This window comes from Dendrobates tinctorius, unplaced genomic scaffold (genome assembly GCF_039654945.1).
Source record: "Dendrobates tinctorius isolate UK_male_01 unplaced genomic scaffold, ASM3965494v1 ptg000166l, whole genome shotgun sequence".
Taxonomy (NCBI): domain Eukaryota; kingdom Metazoa; phylum Chordata; class Amphibia; order Anura; family Dendrobatidae; genus Dendrobates; species Dendrobates tinctorius.
The window spans coordinates 6,657,139-6,676,602 of NW_027361833.1; the positions used below are offsets into that span (position 1 = coordinate 6,657,139).

At 45.1% G+C, this 19,464-nt stretch overlaps 1 protein-coding gene across 1 annotated transcript in view; it reads right to left on the reverse strand.

Annotated features, from left to right (window-relative positions):
• LOC141053654 (septin-10-like) overlaps positions 1-19,464 on the reverse strand; it is a 146,405-nt gene that overhangs the window by 54,675 nt on the left and 72,266 nt on the right. The window contains exon 8 of the mRNA XM_073550668.1: positions 12,610-12,778. Coding sequence (XP_073406769.1) covers positions 12,610-12,778 — 169 coding nt within the window. The remainder of the gene's footprint in view (positions 1-12,609; positions 12,779-19,464) is intronic.

A 19,464-nucleotide genomic window follows, 5' to 3' on the forward strand; every position in this document is an offset into this window, starting at 1 on the left:
TAATCCGTCGAAAAACGGATCGAAAACCGGATGAACCGGATGAGACGGATCCGGTTTTGGCTGTCATGCGCAAGATGGATCCGGCAGAAAACCGGATCCGTCACATCCGGTTTTACAAAACATTTGCTAGATCCGGCGCTCCGGCACGATGCCGAAACGCGCCTGACGGCGAAAACCTGATGTGTGAAAGTAGCCTAAAGGGGGTTTTGCACATAGCGATATCGCTAGCAATATCGCTAAAACGTCACTGGTTTTGTGACGTGCTAGCGATATCGCTATGTGTGATACTTACCTCCAACCGGCTCCCCCGCTGTCCATCGCTGATCGCGCGAGATCGGGCGGCTCCATTTCTCGTCGTCAGCTTCCTGCTGGGGCTTCCTGCTGTGACTACGAGCGACGCGTGGAGGCGGGCGGGAGGACGCCAGGATCGGTGTGTGTGAAAGGTGAGTATCGTGCGCTGCGTCGCTGCTGCATCGCTGTGAGATCTTCCTGTATGAAAGCTCACTAGCGATCATTTAGCGATGCACCAGCGATCCAGACCAGGTCATATCGCTGGTCGGATCGCTGGTGCATCGCTAAATGTAAAAGGGCCTTATGTGAGTAAAATAAATTTACGGCTTGTCAAGAACTGTAAGTCTTTCATGATCCTACACCAAGCCTCAAAGAACTAGAATTTTTCCTGGGCATACAACAATCCGCACATAGTTCTAGTCAAAAATTAGAATGCTTTTCAGGTACTACACCATGCATAAGTGCTAGTAAAGAACAAGAATGCTTTCCCCGGACTACATCAAGCCTCATTCTAGTTCCTGACCAGCACTATATGCTTTTTTGGTCCTACTTCAAGCCTCATGTAAAGCTGGTCAAGAACTCGAATGTTTTTCTGGTACTACACCGATCTTCCATGAGGTAGTAATGAGGAGTGTCTACTAGAAAATATACACATTTTTCAAGGGTCCTGTTATGTAATAAGTTATTAATTCCTGCTATAGTGTAAGGACTCCCAGTATCCAGCTTCCTTCAGATTTCAATCTTCCTTATTCTGGAATCCATCCATGTTTTGGTAAGAGAGAGCATCAGAGAACACACAGCTAAGATTTGCTCATCTAACACACAAAAGTCCCAGTAGCAGCTGCTCTCAACATTGTAATGTCAGCCCTGGTCACTGATACAGCTGGAGAAAGAAGATGGGACAGTGCTTCAATTGTATTAATTGCCTTCTTCTCCACAAAAGTCCCACACTACACCAAGTACTACTGGTAAGAAAAGCTGCATTAATTAGCAGTTTATTTTCATTAACCCTTATAGCTATATTACTAAATGAGCTCCAGGCTCTTTTGTGCACCATACTTACAGACGAAACCTGTCTAGAAGACTGCCATTAAGGCTCATCAGAGTTGCACCAGATTCACTAATGCCATTTTAATTATTTGAGCACAATTTTTGTGGCTCACACACAATAATGTCTTTCCTAGGACGGTTATCAGAATATTACCCATCCAGCGCTGCAATGCTACAAATACAATAAAGATGCTTTGTGCAGTGTCCGATGTTGCATATAAAAACTGCTAAACTTTTGTTAGCGTAGGAAAAATGTAAGAGTTACGTATACCAGGTCTGAGACATTGATTACAGACAATACTGTCTTAATTTTGAACAAGCCAACATGCGTCAAATTCATCACAATGGTTCGAGCTAGATGATAACTTTGGGACATCTGTAAACATCTAAGGTTATGCCACCTGAGGCTATGCCTGTTATCGCAGACCACATCATGTGCCTTTAAGGGTACCGTTACACTTAGAGATGCACCAGCGATCCCGACAATGATATGGATCGCTGGTGCATCGCTAAGTGGTCGCTAGTGAGCTGCCACACAGGCAGATCTCACCAGCGACATCGCAGGGGTCGGGGGTCGCTACTTACCTGTCAGACGAGGCGATCCTGACGTCCTCCCGCCCGCGTCCACGCGTCGCTAGTTGGTGCCACAGGAAGCGCAGCAGGAAGCGCCCGACGAGAAATGGGCCAGGACCCATACAGAAAGCGTCTACAACACAACTCTAATGCAAGGCATGTATGCCATTTTTGGTGCACATCGGAGAGAGACTTCTGGCTCATTTTGCTTAGTAAATCAGTCCTAATGTTATGTAAGTAGCACGTGAGATATTTGGTCAGAACAGATGACAAATCATATGTTCTGGCAGACAACTTTATTCAATGCAGAGTTATACTGTAATGTATGGCACTTCAGCTTTTCTAAGACCTGAACAAAGGAGCAAACCAGGACTATAACTCCAGATACATATTAAGATGGATTTATTAAAAATGGGGATTATACTGACATCAGCAATTATAGTGTCAATCATTGTAGTAGCACAGCAGTGTTGTTAGCTGGACAGCTATGAGAGTAATGCTGCATAGGTCACAACCATTGATCTCTGTACTCAATGGACAGATAGTAAGAATATCAGGGTCATTTTATCAGATTGAAATTATGTTATAATTTCTAAGTAACTCAATTAATAATGAATAAAATATCAAATCTTTTTTGTTTGCTTTTTTTTTTTACTTGTAAGTATATAATTACGGTGGTCTAGACAAGCAATTTAAAGCTAGGCCAAAAATGTACATTGTGAATGTATGCTACCTATCACTAGGGAGCCCAAGGTCTGGACATTGATGTAACCGTATACAGCTGTTCCCTGCCTTGTAATGGGTGTAATGTACGCAGCGGAAACTATCTGAGAGATACACATCAAAGAACAATACACAACCCCAAGCACACAGCAAATAATGAAGTAAAAAGAACAGGAATATGGTCTACCCAACGCTGACCGCGAGTGCCACAGGGCCATGTCCGACCAGAGCACAAACCGCTGCACTGTACGAAGCTGCAGTATTAATTCAGGCTGGTGAAGAGTAAACCGGATATAAGAGCCATAAACGCAGCCTGAGAAGTTCATCTTACCGCTCTGTGAAAATGCTTGGGAAGCAGATCGCCTGCAAAATAACGAAAAACCTACTTCCTAAAGCAATGATCATTTCCTCTTCTCAATTTACATAAAGTAACACATATTGCAGGAAAAAGATACAAGCATAAGAAATATCCTAAAATATTATTTATAAAGCAGCATTAATTCCATGAAGTTGTACATTTGAAATATTCAATATAAAATTGTAACAAAACATTTGTGTTTCTCAAAGTCTAACAACTCCACTCACAACTTTAGGTACAACTGCAGTAGCGCCAGTATCACCTATATAGAGCCAAACTATGGGCCCTAAACAAGACGACTGGAGTTGTTCACACCGGTCTTGATGAAGAGATGGGCTAGAATCAGACGCTCCTGATGCATGGAGTCAGAAGTGCCTGACGAGTGGCGTGCACCTCACCACAATCCTACTCCTGTCCCTGCTGGACTAAGATTTGTGGCATAACGAATGCTGCCGCTCGTCATGGATTTTATGAGCGTTGGTCACCATGCCCCCGTCCTAGCCCCGCCCAGTTTGCTGGAGCGCATCAAAAATGGTGTGAGGACACCAAAAGTCACAATTTTAGTATAGCTGCCAGTTGTGGCAAAATGATGCGCCATTTCAAAGTAGAATACTGCTGGAAAATCATGAATAAGGTCCAAGCATTCAGGTTAAAGATTAACTCCCATTTAATGGGTAAAGGTGTGGATGGGGGTAATTATTTTTTTTTTTTTATAAACAGTATTCTTCAGCTTTTACTTCTTTTCTTTCTTGTATTGATAATGTAACATTAATTTAACTAATCAAGGCAACAAAAACCCATAGAATGATTTTCAAAGTCAAATATCGCCTGCTTTATAGCAAATAGGTCATATCCAAGACACCATATCATAGACTAGAAAGTTTGTAGAATCTGCAATTTAAATTCTGTTACCAGAGATTCAGAGTAATGCAGACATTTGAAAGAGATAAACACGTTCTTAGGAAAGCACAATGCTTTTTCAACCTACCCATTAACTACTCTATGTCACTGTGTAACTGTCCATAGCAAAACAGAAAAGCAATAAGGTAGCAATAAACAGAACCTACTTGCAGACAGTAGAGACTTAATTGTGAATCCCAGGACTGTACCAGAAACCAAGACACTGGAAGGATGTCAAAGAAGCCAGAGCAAACACGACAAAGCCTCGACAGTGACTGAATGAGAAAAGTGCTTTGTATAGTCTGCTTGTCAGGAAAGCTTACACTTTATTTATACTAGTCAAACTGAAGGGTAACCTGCAGCAATGCAAGTGACATAAGATGGTAAGAACGATAGATCATACTAATTTACTATGTGAAAAAATGATCAACATGTTCATGGCCTTGATCTGACTGCAACAAAGTTTATTCTCCTCCCAGAACAGAATAGTGAATGGTCTTCTCAAGTTACTCTTTGTGATTTGTGTTTCTTAGATTGTCTTACTTTTTTAGCAGGCACAAAGATTTAATTCATCAAACCATTCTACAAGAAGTTGCCAGGTTTTGAGAGACATGGTTTATTATACTGGAAAACATTTCATGAGTCAGGGTTGATATGATTTGTGATGCTTCAGTGATTAGTTCAGTGTTAGTGATAATCAGATGAAGAAATGCACAGGGAGAGAGTGATGGGAATGTGGGAGCGATGGAGGATTTTACATATGCAAAATATAGATAGATGGTGAGCAGCTTGTGCACCAAATGGCATGGAGTTACAAAGCATGGACAGGCAGTGTAAGCTTAGCCAGTATTGACAGCAATTCTGCTCAAAGCCACATAGAGAGGGATACACTGGACAAAGCAACCCAATGAGGCCTTATTCCTCATGCAAACATTTGGGCCCCAATTTAATCAAGCAGTTTTTGTCACTTTTATGCAATAAAGGCAACTCAAACTTGCACAAACATTTTGCTACTTTTCAAGTTTTTACTTCAGTCCTGGCTAACTCCACCAAAGTAGGCAGAGATGGGTTGAGACAGGGCGTTGGGAAGCCTATCCATCAAATTCATCATAATGCAAGCCACATGGGTGGTGTAAAGTATGATAGAAATGTACACTAGGCCCTGGCTGTAGTAACATTTCTGACAAAGGACAGAAAATCCTCACCTCTTAATGAATTTATTTACATCGAATATAATATGCCATGTTTCCCATCTATGGAAATCTAAAATCATGATGGGAAATATGGAATTAATCATACCTCCCAACTTTTGAAGAAGGGAAAGAGGAATAAAGGCTGAGGCGCATGCCACAGCAACTTTTAGGCCACGCCCCGATCACACCCATATAGCACTGCTGATCACACTGACTGGTAGTGAGTGCACAGTGGCTGGTACTGTGGGCACACTGACTGGTACTGAGGAAAAGAAAGAACAGAGATAAAAAAGAAAACAGAAAGGAGAGACAGAGAAAGTGGGGAAAGAAAGAAAGAACAGAGAAAAAGAAAAACAGAAAGAAAGGAAGAACAGAAAGAAAAAGGGGATAGAAAAAAGAACAGAAATAGAAAAAAAGAAAGAGGGGAAAGAAAGAAAGAGGGGAAAGAACAGAGAGAAAGAAAGAACAGAGAGAAAGAAAGAACAGAGAGATAGAGAGAATGAAAGAGGGAACAGAAAAAAAGAGAAAAAAAGAAAGGAGAAAGAAAGAACAGAGAGGGAGAGAAAGAAAGAGGGGAAAGAAAGAACAGAGAGGGAGAGAAAGAAAGAGGGGAAAGAGAACAGAGAGAAAGAAACAAAGAGAGAGAAAAAAACAGAAAGAAAGAGGGGAAAGATAGAAAGAACAGAGAGAAAGAACAGAGAGAGGAAGAGCAGAGAGAGATAGTGGAAAGAAAAAGGGGAAAGAAAGAACAGTGAGATAGAAAGAAAAAAAGAACAGAGAAAAAGATGGGAAAGAACAGAGAAAGAAAGAAAAGGGAAAGAAAGAACAGAGAGAAATAAAGAACAGAGAAAAAGAAAAGAAGAACAGAAAGAAAGAAAGAGGGGAAGAAAGAACAGAGCGAAAGAAGAAACAGAAAGAAAGAGGGGAAAGAAAGAATGAACAGAGAGAAAGAAAGAAAGAAGAAAGAAAAAGAACAGAGAGAGAAAGAGTGGCCAGAAAAAAAGAACAGAGGGAGGAAAAAAGAAAGAGTGGAAAGAAAGGACAGAGAGGGAGGGAGAAAGAAAGAGAAAGAAAGAACAGAGAGAGAAAGAAAGAAAGAAAGGAGAAAGAAAGAAATAAAGAAAGAAAGAAAGAGGGGAAAGAAGGAAAGAACAGAGAGAAAGAAAGGGGAAAGAAAGAACAAAGAGAGATGGGAAAGATGGTAAAGAAAGAACAGAGAGAAAAAGAAAGAGAAAGGAAGAACATAGAGAGAGAAGAAAGATTGGAGAGAGAAAGAAAGAGGGGAAAGAAAGAAAGAACACAGCGAAAGAAAGAACAGAGAGAGAAAGAGGAAAGAAAGAACAGAGAGAAAGAAAGATTAGAGAGAGAAAGAGGGGAAAGAAAGAACAGAGCGAAAGAACAGAGAGAAAGAGAAAGGAAGAGGGGAAAGAAAGAACAGAGAAAGAAACAAAGAAAGAAAGAAAGAGAGGAAAGAAGGAAAGATTAGAGAAAGAAAGATTCTATAAAGATACTATAGCAGCCAGGCTCTCATTGTAATGCCCACCTGAGCCTCCCGATGCAGGACATATCATGATTCGCTCACATGGCCGACATCCCCGAGTCCAAGGCAATACTGCTGTCCGAGCTATCGGAGTATGACACGGTGACGGATCTGAAGCATTCCCTGAAGTGCCTCCATGGTTCCGTCACAATCTCCTCCTGAAATTACCTAATTTCCGGTCAGCTTCTAGCACGTCGCTTCCGGTGGAACGTCATGTGTGAATTTTAAAGTGCTCTTTGGGGCTCCGCCGTGTACTCCTGTGTCCGTGGGAAAAGTAAGCTCCTGGCCGGGGCAGTCTCTCAAAATCGGGACTGTCTCGCTGGATCCGGAACACCTCATACACACTCGGCTGTGCTCCGCCCACCTCGTACACACTCGGCTGTGCTCCGTCCACCTCGTACACACTCGGCTGTGCTCCGCCCACCTCGTACACACTCGGCTGTGCTCCGCCCACCTCGTACACAAGCGGCTCTGCTACATCCACACTGTAAACCCCTCCTGACCCCACACAAACTTCCTCTCATCCAGCACCATGACAACCAGCACAGCAGAGTCCTGCATACACCGAGGGCTGTGTGCACAGGACCTGTGATGAGGTCACAGGAGGGGAGGAGTCAGGGGTCACATGATCAGGGGCCTTGGACAGAGGCCCCTGATCATGTGACCCCTCCCCCAAATGTGACCTTATCACAGATCCTGTGCGCACAGAACAACCCAGCGATGTCATTGCTGGGATTCATCAGTGTGGGGCTGCGGTGGCCAGTGGGTCTGTCTGGGAGGGCGAGGATGGGGTCGGTGCATGGGGGTGTGCGCAGCTCAGTGAAATGCGGGAAAAATAAGCTCCCGCCCAGGACAGCGGGACAGGCAATCAAAAACAGGACTGTCCAGACAAATATGGGACGGTTGGGAGCTATGCATTAATATCTCCTGCCTGGGACTTCCAGGTGGGTAGATATCCTGGAAATGGGGGATTTCACCCTTTTTTTTGAGACCTGGCCACATCCCATTGACCAGACCCCATATGAGCTCACCAAGGGGAGGTATATGAGCGTGACTTATCAAATAAATACAGATTCTGAAGGAGTCATTGCAGTCCTTTAAGATACAATTTACTGTAGTTCTGAATAGTTTTCAAAGGGAGCTTCACTTGCGCCATTTCCGTGAAATTAGGTCTAGTACTTTTATTTTGTTATTCCTTTTTATTTTAATTGTACACTTCTCAAAAAATAAAGGGAACACTTAATTAACACAATGTAACTCCAAGTCAATCACACATCTGGGAAAACAAACTGCCCACTTAGGAAGCAACACTGATTGACAATCAATTTCACATGCTGTTGTGCAAATGGAATAGACAACAGATGGAAATTATTGGCAATTATCAAGACACACTCAATAAAGGAGTGGTTCTCCAGGTGGGGACCACTGACCACATCTCAGTACCAATGCTTTCTGGCTGATGTTTGGTCACTTTTGAATGTTGGTTGTGTTTTCACACTCGTGGTAGCATGAGACGGACTCGACAACCCACACAAGTGGCTCAGGTAGTGCAGCTCATCCAGGATGGCACATCAATGCGAGTTGTGGCAAGAAGGTTTGCTGTGTCTGTCAGCGTAGTGTCCAGAGGCGCTACCAGGAGACAGGCAAGTATACCAAGAGACAAGGAGGGCAACAACCCAGCAGTAGGACCGCTACCTCCACCTTTGTGCAAGGAGAAACAGGAGGAGTACTGCCAGAGCCCTGCAAAATGACCTCCAGCAGGCCACAAATGTGCATGTGTCTGCACAAACTGTCAGAAACCGACTATGAGGATGGTCTGAGGGCCCGACATCCACAGATGGGGGTTGTGCTCACAGCCCAACACCGTGCAGGACGCTTGGCATTTGCCACAGAACACCAGGAATGGCAAACTCGCCACTGGCACCCTGTGCTCTTCACAGATGAAAGAAGGTTCACACTGAGCACATGTGACAGACGTGACAGAGTCTGGAGACGCCGTGGAGAGCGATCTGCTGCCTGCAACATCCTTCAGCATGACCGGTTTGGCAGTGGGACAGTAATGGTGTGGGGTCATATTTCTTTGGAGCGCCGCACAGCCCTCCATGTGCTCGCCAGAGGTAGCCTGACTGCCATTAGGTACAGAGGAGAGATCCTCAGACCAATTGTGAGATCATATGCTGGTGCTGTTGGCCCTGGGTTCCTCCTATTGCAGGACAATGCCAGACCTCATGTGGCTGGAGTGTCAGCAGTTCCTGCAAGATGAAGGCATTGAAGCTATGGACTGACCCGCCCACTCCCCAGACCTGAATCCGATTGAGCACATCTGGGACATCATGTCTCGCTCTATCCACCAACATCACGTTGCACCACAGACTGCACAGGAATTGGTGGATGCTTTAGTCCAGGTCTGGGAGGAGATTCCTCAGGAGACCATCCGCAACCTCATCAGGAGCATGCCCAGGCATTGTAGGGAGGTCATACAGGCACGTGGAGATCACACACTACTGAGCCTTATTTTGACTTGTTTTAAGGACATTACATTGCACTTTAATTTTGTGGGTGATTCCAAATCTAGACTTCCACTGCTTAATAAATTTGATTTCCATTGATGATTTTTGTGTCATTTTGTTGTCAGCACATTCAACTTTGTACAGAACAAAGTATTCAATGAGAATATTTCATTCATTCAGATCTAGGATGTGTTATTTGAATGTTCCCTTTATTTTTTGAGCAGTGTATATACTCTATTGTTTTGTCTACTTTTTGTAAATTGTTTTGTATATTTTTTTTTTTAAACACTGCCTACTTTTCGGATTAACTATACAAAATGCTTTTGTAGCGTAGCGCCTACTGTGTGTTGGGGAACACTCGCTTGGCAGCGGATTAACGTAGTCAGGCACGGTTTTTCACACAAAATAGTCCATACGGTTTATTTAAACGTCATAAACCGCACCGTAAGCCAGGTTGCGCATCACCGGCTTTCACATAGTCCATTACTTCATCACGTATGGCTTTACAAAGCATTCACTAGTCACGCCTGACTCTCTCCAGTCACCGGGTGACCGCACAGTTCAGTAACTGACCGTTATCAGTGCACATAGTTCTTTCCCCATACCCGGGGTTACCTCTCAGGAACTCCTGCTCCACAGGCTGACTCCTCGTCCGCCAAGGTCCTCAACAGGATGGCATCTTTCTCAGTGTAGGGCCGTCCCAGGCTCTGCACACACATGTGGCCTGTCCGGGTGCTATTCAGGACGTTCGTCCAACACTCAGGCCACCAGGTCCAAGGTCTCACCGCGTGCTCTTCAGGAAGATCATCCCCACCAGGGACCTTCCAACACAGACCTTCTAGGACCTAGCAATCTGAACCATTCAGGTCCATACACTCTGACCAAGTGACCAGACCTCAGTCACATTATATGGTTGTAACCACCCCCATGTATGGGTGGTGCATGTGTAAGAGGAGGGCAGGACGGAAGTCCCTGCCGAGGACACCGGGGCTCTGGTGTCCCGTCCTCCTCTCACAGGAATATCATCAGCATTTACCGGCGTACCCGTTTCCACTGCTGGTCCATGGTCAGGAATTCCACTGCAGTGCGACCCAGCTCCTGCACACTCACTTCCAGTGCATGTAGATGAAATAACGGACATATATACCGATTCTGATGCAAAGTTAACGCTTTTACTTTCATCCACGGTCCCGGACACATCAGTTACATCACAGTCCACACAGCATTCCTCCTGCACTTTCCCTTTCTGACTTTCTTCGCCCTCACGTACATTCTGGGGTAGTAGCGCCTTTGGTGGTACCGCAGCCTCACTATTGTAGGACCTCAGGACATAGGGAATCCAGCTCATCCGCTTCGCCTCCGACTTACAGGCCTCAACTCTATTGAGAATCTGCCACATCGTGAACATTCTGCGCCCTGCACGAGTTTTGGACCATGCTTCCTTCTTCGCTCCTTCTACTGACATGAACTATACTTCCTCGGTCCGGTCTTATCCAGCACCCGTCTGACTGTGCCCATGCTCTGCTGCTTCTATACAACGCTGCGTAACTGCTGTGGTGTCCTGGGCTTAGAGCCCTTGTGGACCTGTCGGGCGTGCTTGCACTTCTGACCAATTCCTACTACCTACGCTAGCTTAACCCACAGCAGTTATTCCTACAGTTAACCTTTAATGAACTGTCTATCAGCTGTACCTATCAAGGACCCACTAGTGTGCCCCCTAAGTTCCTCCTTTCCTAAAATTTGGTTGTCCCAACCAGAGTTAAATATTTACACTATACATATTAAATAAGATTTTGAAAGTGCAAACCTGGCTCACAGCCCCCAGGTTAAGTCCAATGAGAGATATACATCAAATAATGCGGCCCATTTCCAGGTTGTTAGTGTCCCCGAGGTAGAGATACCCCTTTCCTTAAGGAGAGCAAGTATCTGGAAGGCAAAGCTCCCCCTTTCCTTAAGGGAAGCAGTCTTTTTCTCAAGTATTTTTAATATACATGGCCTGTAGTTTAGGCCGTTCAATCAGTCTCTGCTTTTTCCAGCAAAAGGGGCACAACAGGTGCAAAAAAAAAAAAAAAAAAAAATTATGTTCACATTGGCCGTCCGGCCGTGTCCTTCCCACACAGTGGGGTATTTTCCATATGGGGACGTGGAACAGTCCCTTCGTCAGACATATATCTTTTGCTTAGGCGCAACTTCTTTAGCCAGACATTGTTCAGCGGCGGACGTTCCTGTCCGTCATATCCGGAGCAGAGTCCCATTGCCGGTGGCTACCGTTGTGCGACTCTGCAGCCGCAGAATCGCAAGTCATCCAGGGGCGAGGAGTAACGCGGAGTGTAGGTGGTGGTGGGGCCCCCCTCCGGCTGTGGAAATAGCCCCATGTCATCCTCACTCAAGAGAGTCACCCTGACAGCGTAATACCCCCGCGGACAGTCTTCCGTGAAAAAGGACACCTCATCACCCTCATCCAGGTCCTACTGATGAAATACCCTAATATTTTAAGTACTGCAAAGGCAAACCGGAGGTAAATTTAGCAATGCCATTCATTTAATGAAATAGTAGGGGTGTATGAAACCAACCACGGGCACGTCAGTGTGTCTTCTCATTAAGGTGTCATTGCACACAATATGCGCATAGGAGGCTTATCTGGATTATAACAGGCTGCTTTTTCCCTTAAGGCCCTGTCTGACATAGCGAGATCGCTAGCGAGATCGCTACTGCGTAACCGATTTTGTGACGCAACAGCGATGTCGCTACATGTGGCACATAGCAGCGACCGACCCCCCCCCCCCCCCTTCCAGCTGGATATCACTGATCGTGCACGAATGTCGTGGGCCATTTTTTCATCGTCAGCGTCCCGCTGGGCAGCATGGATCGCTGTGTTTGACGCCGACGGGCGACCTCGTTGGCGACGTAGAACTCAGGGACGCAGGCTGGAATCATTCAGAATAGCTTCTGTGTGACAACGCACCAGCGATCCTTACCAGGTCGTATCGTTGTCGGGATCGCTCGTGCGTCGTTGAAGAGATCTACCTGTTTGACATCTTACTAGCGATCATTTAGCGACACACCAGCGATCCCTACCAGGTCGTATCATTGTCGGGATCGCTGGTGCGTCGCTATGTGAAACGGGACCCTTAGGCTACACATAACTAGTCAAAAGAACACTAATGATAACTGCACAGATCAGAGATTGCCATCAGTCATATAGTTAATTTATTTCCGACATGCTCAATCATGACTGTAAGGAAAGCGTTACTAGGCATGGGAGTAGTCTGGCAGCATACAGCCGAATCACTGCAATTATTGTGAGTGATGTGCCAACTAGAAAAATGGAATTTCTTACAGCTGAGCACAGTGACTAGTTAAAAAAAAAAAAAAATAGATCCTTCATTCCACAGTGTATTGCCTACTTTGGATGACTTACTAGATTCAGGGAAAAATCAGAATGGCCACAATATGAAATAAAATTCCTACCTTACTGGCTTATCTCCAGGACCCATATCTTGAAATCCCATTTCCTCTAACTTGCAGCGGCGATATAACTCATAATGCTTGCTGTGGGTCTGTTCCCTCAAGTCCTCCATATTAGTGCAAATCAACATCTCACGCAACTTTACAAAATCACAGTGATTTTCGTTTTCCACTAGTAAGAAAATGGCAGAGAGAATAATGAGCAACATAAATTCATAACACGCAATCATAGCTTGACTAAGTGATCTCAAAAATTAAAGGGGTAGGTCCAAAACATGGAAGGTTTACAGATCTTTCTATTAGGCTGAATTCACACCTCTGTGCACATACTGCAATGTGTGGATTGACCGTTGGTCTTCTGACCCAAATTAACACCCTAGTAGGCACACAGTGGCTTGCTAAAGTATTCATCCCCTTGGCTATTAAGTTATTTTGTTACATTACAACCTGTGTTAAAAAAAAATTGTAATCCGATTTGTGTCTGACGCATCAGCACTAAATAGTCTAAGTTGGTGAAATGAGAAAAATATAGGCAAAAATTCAATTTATGCGATCAAATAACTAAAAATTGGCATGGCCATATGTATTCACCCCTTTTCCTATGAAGCCAGGGCTGTGGAGTCGGTAAGCCAAACCTGCGACTCCGACTCCTCAATTTCCCTTACACCGACTCCGACTCCACGACTCCGACTCCCACACATATTGCTTATATTTAAGTGAAAAATGTATTGTAGTACAATGTGAACCTCAGACATTTAATCATTTCTATGATCCAATAATCAAGATATTTAGATAGAACAGAATATATATTGGTGTACTACCCGGTTTTCATTCTTTTTGGTACAGATACGATATGGATAGACAGATATGGATAAATGGATAGATAGAGCAGATTTCTAATCTGCTTTTGCTATTGAAAACATTATCTATGAGCTCAAAAACCTTTCAGGTGATGCAGTTTTTTAAAAAGATGATCAACTTTTGCAGCTGAAAAACGTATCCTCAAAAAACACAGGAAAAACGCTGTGTGTGAATATAGCCTTAGATCAGGAATATAACAGCCATTTATAGGACATTTCATAACTTTCCCAAACTCCTATGAAAAAAATATTCAGCACATCCTGCATTGAATTACTGTACCCAATTTATTATATATTTTAGGAGTCGGAGTCGGTCCATTTTATACCGACTCCAACTCCGACTCCACCAAAATGAGCACCGACTCCGACTCCACGACTCCGACTCCACAGAAGCCCATAAAAATTTCTGGTGCAAGCAATTACCTTCATAAGTCACATGCTTAGTGAAAAGAAGCTCACCTATGTGCAAGCTAAGTGTCACATGTCTGTCAGTATATACAGTTGTGGCCAAAAGTATTGACACCCCTGCAATTCTGTCAGATAATACTCAGTTTCTTCCTGAAAATGATTGCAAACACAAATTCTTTGGTATTACCTTCATTTAATTTGTTTTAAATGATAAAACACAAAAAGAATTGTCCTAAAGCCAAATTGGATATAATTCCACACCAAACATAAAGAGGGTGGACAAAAGTATTGGCACTGTTCGAAAAATCATGTGATGCTTCTCTAATTTGTGTAATTAACAGCACCTGTAACTTACCTGTGGCACCTAACAGGTGTTGGCAATAACTAAATCACACTTGCAACCAGTTGACATGGATTAACGTTGACTCAACCTCTGTCCTGTGTCCTTGTGTGTACCACATTGAGCATGGAGAAAAGAAAGAAGACCAAAGAACTGTCTGAGGACTTGAGAAACCAAATTGTGAGGAAGCATGAGCAATCTCAAGGCTACAAGTCCATCTCCAAAGACCTGAATGTTCCTGTGTCTACCGTGCGCAGTGTCATCAAGAAGTATAAAGCCCACGGCACTGTGGCTAACCTCCCTAGATGTGGATGGAAAAGAAAAATTGACAAGAGATTTCAACGCAAGATTGTGTGGATGTTGGATAAAGAACCTCGACTAACATCCAAACAAGTTCAAGCTGCCCTGCAGACCGAGGGTACAACAGTGTCAACCTGTACTATCCGTCGGCGTCTGAATGAAAAGAGACTGTATGGTAGGAGACCCAGGAAGACCCCACTTCTTACCCCGAGACAGAAAAAAGCCAGGCTGGAGTTTGCAAAAACTTACCTGAAAAAGCCTAAAACGTTTTGGAAGAATGTTCTCTGCTCAGATGAGACAAAAGTAGAGCTTTTTGGGCAAAGGCATCAACATAGAGTTTACAGGAGAAAAAAAGAGGCATTCAAAGAAAAGAACACGGTCCCTACAGTCAAACATTGTGGAGGTTCCCTGATGTTTTGGGGTTGCTTTGCTGCCTCTGGCACTGGACTGCTTGACGTGTGCAAGGCATTATGAAGTCTGAAGACTACCAACAAATTTTGCAGCATAATGTAGGGCCCAGTGTGAGAAAGCTGGGTCTCCCTGAGAGGTCATGGGTCTTCCAGCAGGACAATGACCCAAAACACACTTCAAAAAGCACTAGAAAATGGTTTGAGAGAAAGCACTGGAGACTTCTAAGGTGTCCAGCAATGAGTCCAGACCTGAATCCCATAGAACACCTGTGGAGAGATCTAAAAATGGCAGTTTGGAGAAGGCACCCTTCAAATATCAGGGACCTGGAGCAGTTTGCCAAAGAAGAATGGTCTAAAATTCCAGCAGAGCATTGTAAGAAACTCATTGATGGTTACCGGAACGGTTGGTCGCAGTTATTTTGGCTAAAGGTTGTGCAACCAAGTATTAGGCTAAGGGTGCCAATACTTTTGTCTGGCCCATTTTTGGAGTTTTGTGTGAAATGATCAATGTTTTGCTTTTTGCTTCATTCTCTTTTGTGTTTTTTCATTTAAGACAAATTAAACGAAGATAATAATACCAAAGAATTTGTGTTTGCAATCATTTTCAGGAAGAAACTGAGTATTATCTGACAGAATTGCAGGGGTGTCAATACTTTTGGCCACAACTGTACACACGTTTTCTGAAATGCCACAGAGGCTGCAACACCATTAAGTAAGAGGCAACACTAACCAAACACCATGAGGACCAAGGAGAGCTCCAAACAGGTCAGGGAACAACATGTTGCAAAGTACAAGTCAGGGTTGGAATATAAAAAAAAATCTTAATCTCTGATGATCCCCCGGAGCACCATCAAACTCATTATCAAATGGAAAGAACATGGTACCACAACAAACTTGCCAAGAAAGCGCCGCCCACCAAATTGCCCGAGCTGAGCTAAGAGGCCATTAATCAGAAAGGCAGCACAGAGACCAAAGGTAACTCCTGAAGGAGGTGCAGAATTCCCAAGCAGAGACTGGAGTATCTGTCCAAACGACCACAAAAGCCGTATACTCCATAGAGGTGACCTTTATGGAAAAGTGGGCAGAAAAAGCCTTTATTTACACACAAAAATTGTTAAGATCGTTTAGAGTTTGCAAAAAGATATGTTGCAGACTCCCAAAATGTTTGGAGAAAGGTGCTGTGGTCACCATGGTAAATGCTATGTCTGGCAATAAATCAACACAACTCATCAGTCCAACATCCCCCCAGTGAAACATGGTGGTGGCAGCCTTTATGGAAGAGTGGGCAGAAAAAAAGCCTTTACTTACCCACAGAAATTGTAAGGACCATTTTGAATTTGTTGAAAGACATGTGGGAGACTTCCCAAATGCATGGAGGAAAGTGATGTGGTCAGATTAAACCAAAATAGAGCTTTTTGGCCACCAAGGTAAATGCTATGTATGGTGCAAAACCAACACAGCTCATCACCCCAAGAACACCATCCCCACAGTGAAACATGGTGATGGCAGCATCATGCTGTGGGGATGTTTTTTCGGCAGCAGAGACAGGGAAAATGGTCTGAGTCAAGAGGAAGATATATGGAGCGAAATACTAAGATATTATTGAGCAAAACCTGTTTCAGTCTGTCAGTGATTTGAAGTAGACTATAAACAGCCACACTGTCAGATGACTGCAAATAATGATTGATTTTATTAACATGAAATAATTATTCACCACACTGTTGGATAACAAAAAAAGTAATGATGGTTAAAGTGATATGTCGTAACGTTTCGAAACAATATTGCGTCTTTGCCAAACATTGCTATAATCATTTGTGGTAGATATTTGAAATACATAGAGGAAGAAACGCGTTATCTGGCAGGGCATCAGGGTGATCAGGTGTAAAGAGCGCTCTCTGTGTGGTTCACTCTTTACACCTGATCCCCCTGGCGCCCTGCAATACAACTCCCTTGGGGAAACACATTGCCGTGGACAGCGCATTTCTTCCTCTATATATTTCATATACCGTATTTTTCGGACCATAAGACGCACTTTTTTCCCCCAAAATTTTTGGGGAAAGTGGGGGGTGCGTCTTATGGTCGCAATGCACGGTACCTGGTGCGCTGGTGTCAGCGGGCGAGGCTCTGCGGTGCGGTGGTGGCAGCGGGCTGTGCTCCGGTGCAGGGGCGGTGGCTCCGTCGGCATTTCTTCGCAGCCCGGAGGCCCCCCCGCACACCCCTTGCTGGGCGCCATGTTGCGGTGGCCTCCGGGAGCATGGACGCCGGCAAGATGGCCGCCGGTCCGGGGACGGCGCATGCGCAGCTTCAGATCTCGTGCCGAGATCTCGGGGGACGAGATCTCGTTGCCGAGATTTGAATCTCGTCCCCCGAGATCTCGGCACGAGATCTGAAGCTGCGCATGCGCCGTCCCCGGACCGGCGGCCATCTTGCCGGCGTCCATGCTCCCGGAGGCCACCGCAACATGGCGGCGCCCAGCAAGGGGTGTGCGGGGGGCCTCCGGGCTGCGAAGAAACGCCGGCGGAGCCGCCGCCCCTGCACCGGAGCACAACCCGCTGCCACCACCGCACCGCAGAGCCCCCCTGCCACAGCTGCCCCAGCCCCCCTGCCCCAGCACAGCTGCCCCTGCCACAGCTGCCCATGCCCCAGCACAGCTGCCCCTGCCACAGCTGCCCCAGCACAGCTGCCCCTGCCCCATCACAGCTGCCCCTGCCACAGCTGCCCCAGCCCCCCTGCCCCAGCACAGCTGCCCCAGCACAACTGCCCCTGCCAAAGCTGCCCCAGCACAGCTGCCCCTGCCAAAGCTGCCCCAGCCCCCCTGCCCCAGCCACAGCTGCCCCAGCACAACTGCCCCTGCCACAGCTGCCCCATCACAGCTGCCCCTGCCACAGCTGCCCCATCACAGCTGCCCCTACCCCAGCACAGCTGCCCCAGCACAGCCCACCCGCCCCAGCGCAGCTGCCCCAGCACAGAGCCGCCGCACGAGCCTGGACCACTGAATGACCCCTGTGACTACTTCTCCACCTGTGCGGATCCCTTCCCAGGTAAGCTGAATTCGGACTGTAAGACGGACCCCCATTTGACACATTATTATTTTTTTCCCTATTTTCTTTCTGAAAATAGGGGTGCGTCTTATGGTCCGGTGCGTCTTATAGTCCGAAAAATACGGTATCTACAAGTGGTTATAGCAGTGTTTGACAAAGGCCCAAGATTGGGTTGAAATGTTACAATGTAGGGGGAGTGGCCTAAGACTGTCATGGAGTGAGAGGTGCAGTCTATGAGCTCTGAGGAACTTTACCCTAAAGCGACATCCATTCCTGCAAAGAAGTGATTTTTATTATCCATCCAAGAGACATCACAAGCTCATCATCTAGAGCAAAATAAGCCCAATATTGTGCAAATTGGTAAAGTCTGGACTTATACCGGCTCCAGCCTGAGGGAGGCCTGCTAGGCCGCATTTCTGAGGCCTAATTACCTCATATGCTACAGCAGCCCTTTATTGTACCTGTGAGACTGCCAGAAGCTTACATCTAAGTTCCTGACATAGTGAACACCAACCGCTGTCATCAGTGACTCAGCGCTCCACTCAGAAGCAAGTAAACCCCCGTCTGGGCCTTGCCTTCCCCAGTTTAAATGGGGTACTGACCCCTGTATTCTGCTGGAGATATAAGCGCACATCTATAGAAACAGCTGAGAAGAGCCGCAACTGCTGTTAAAAAAGTGTCTGATAACTGAGAGACCATAAGGAAAACAGCTTTCTCATACAGCAGCGGTATCAAATTTCAATAAGCTCAGGATAAGAGGGGTTACTGCCACAAACCTCTCTACCAATATATATGAGTGCACTATATAAATAACCCCTCAATACCACCGATATTGCTTTACAATCACTTAAAGGGGACACACTTTGTAGTTTTATATTCACAAGGAAAAGTGGCTGACTACTGCGAGGCCACAAGGATAATAGCTTTCTCATAAAGCGGAGGTATCAAATTTCAATAAGCTCTGAATAAGAGGGATTACTACCACAAACATCTCTACCAACATATATAAGAGTGTACTATATTAGCCCCTCAATACCATAGATACAGCTGTGAAATCATTTAGAGGGGACGCACCTTTTATAGTTATATATTCACAGGATCATTGACCCCTTGAAATCTCTATCTCTGAGTCAAAGGGGTCATTTATCCTAAAAAAGTTAAGACATAATTTGCCTTGTATAGAACACCAGACCTGACAAAACCCACGAATTGGATTTCATCTTTCATATTGGATCCATTTAAAGGGGTCATATTATCTACCACAACTCATTTATTTTTGAGCACGTGAGCGCTTTCTTTTCTTATCCATAGGCTATCAACACTGAATACAGTTTGAAAGCAGCAAGACACAGTCTGTCTACCGCATCTACCTACTACCACAAGAAAGAACACATCTGGATACCCAGGTTAATCCTTTGTTTTCAGGTTTCTCTGCAGAGACTGCGCTCAATTTCTAATACCACACCAGTTGGTCCCCTTTATCCCACAAAAATTCTAAT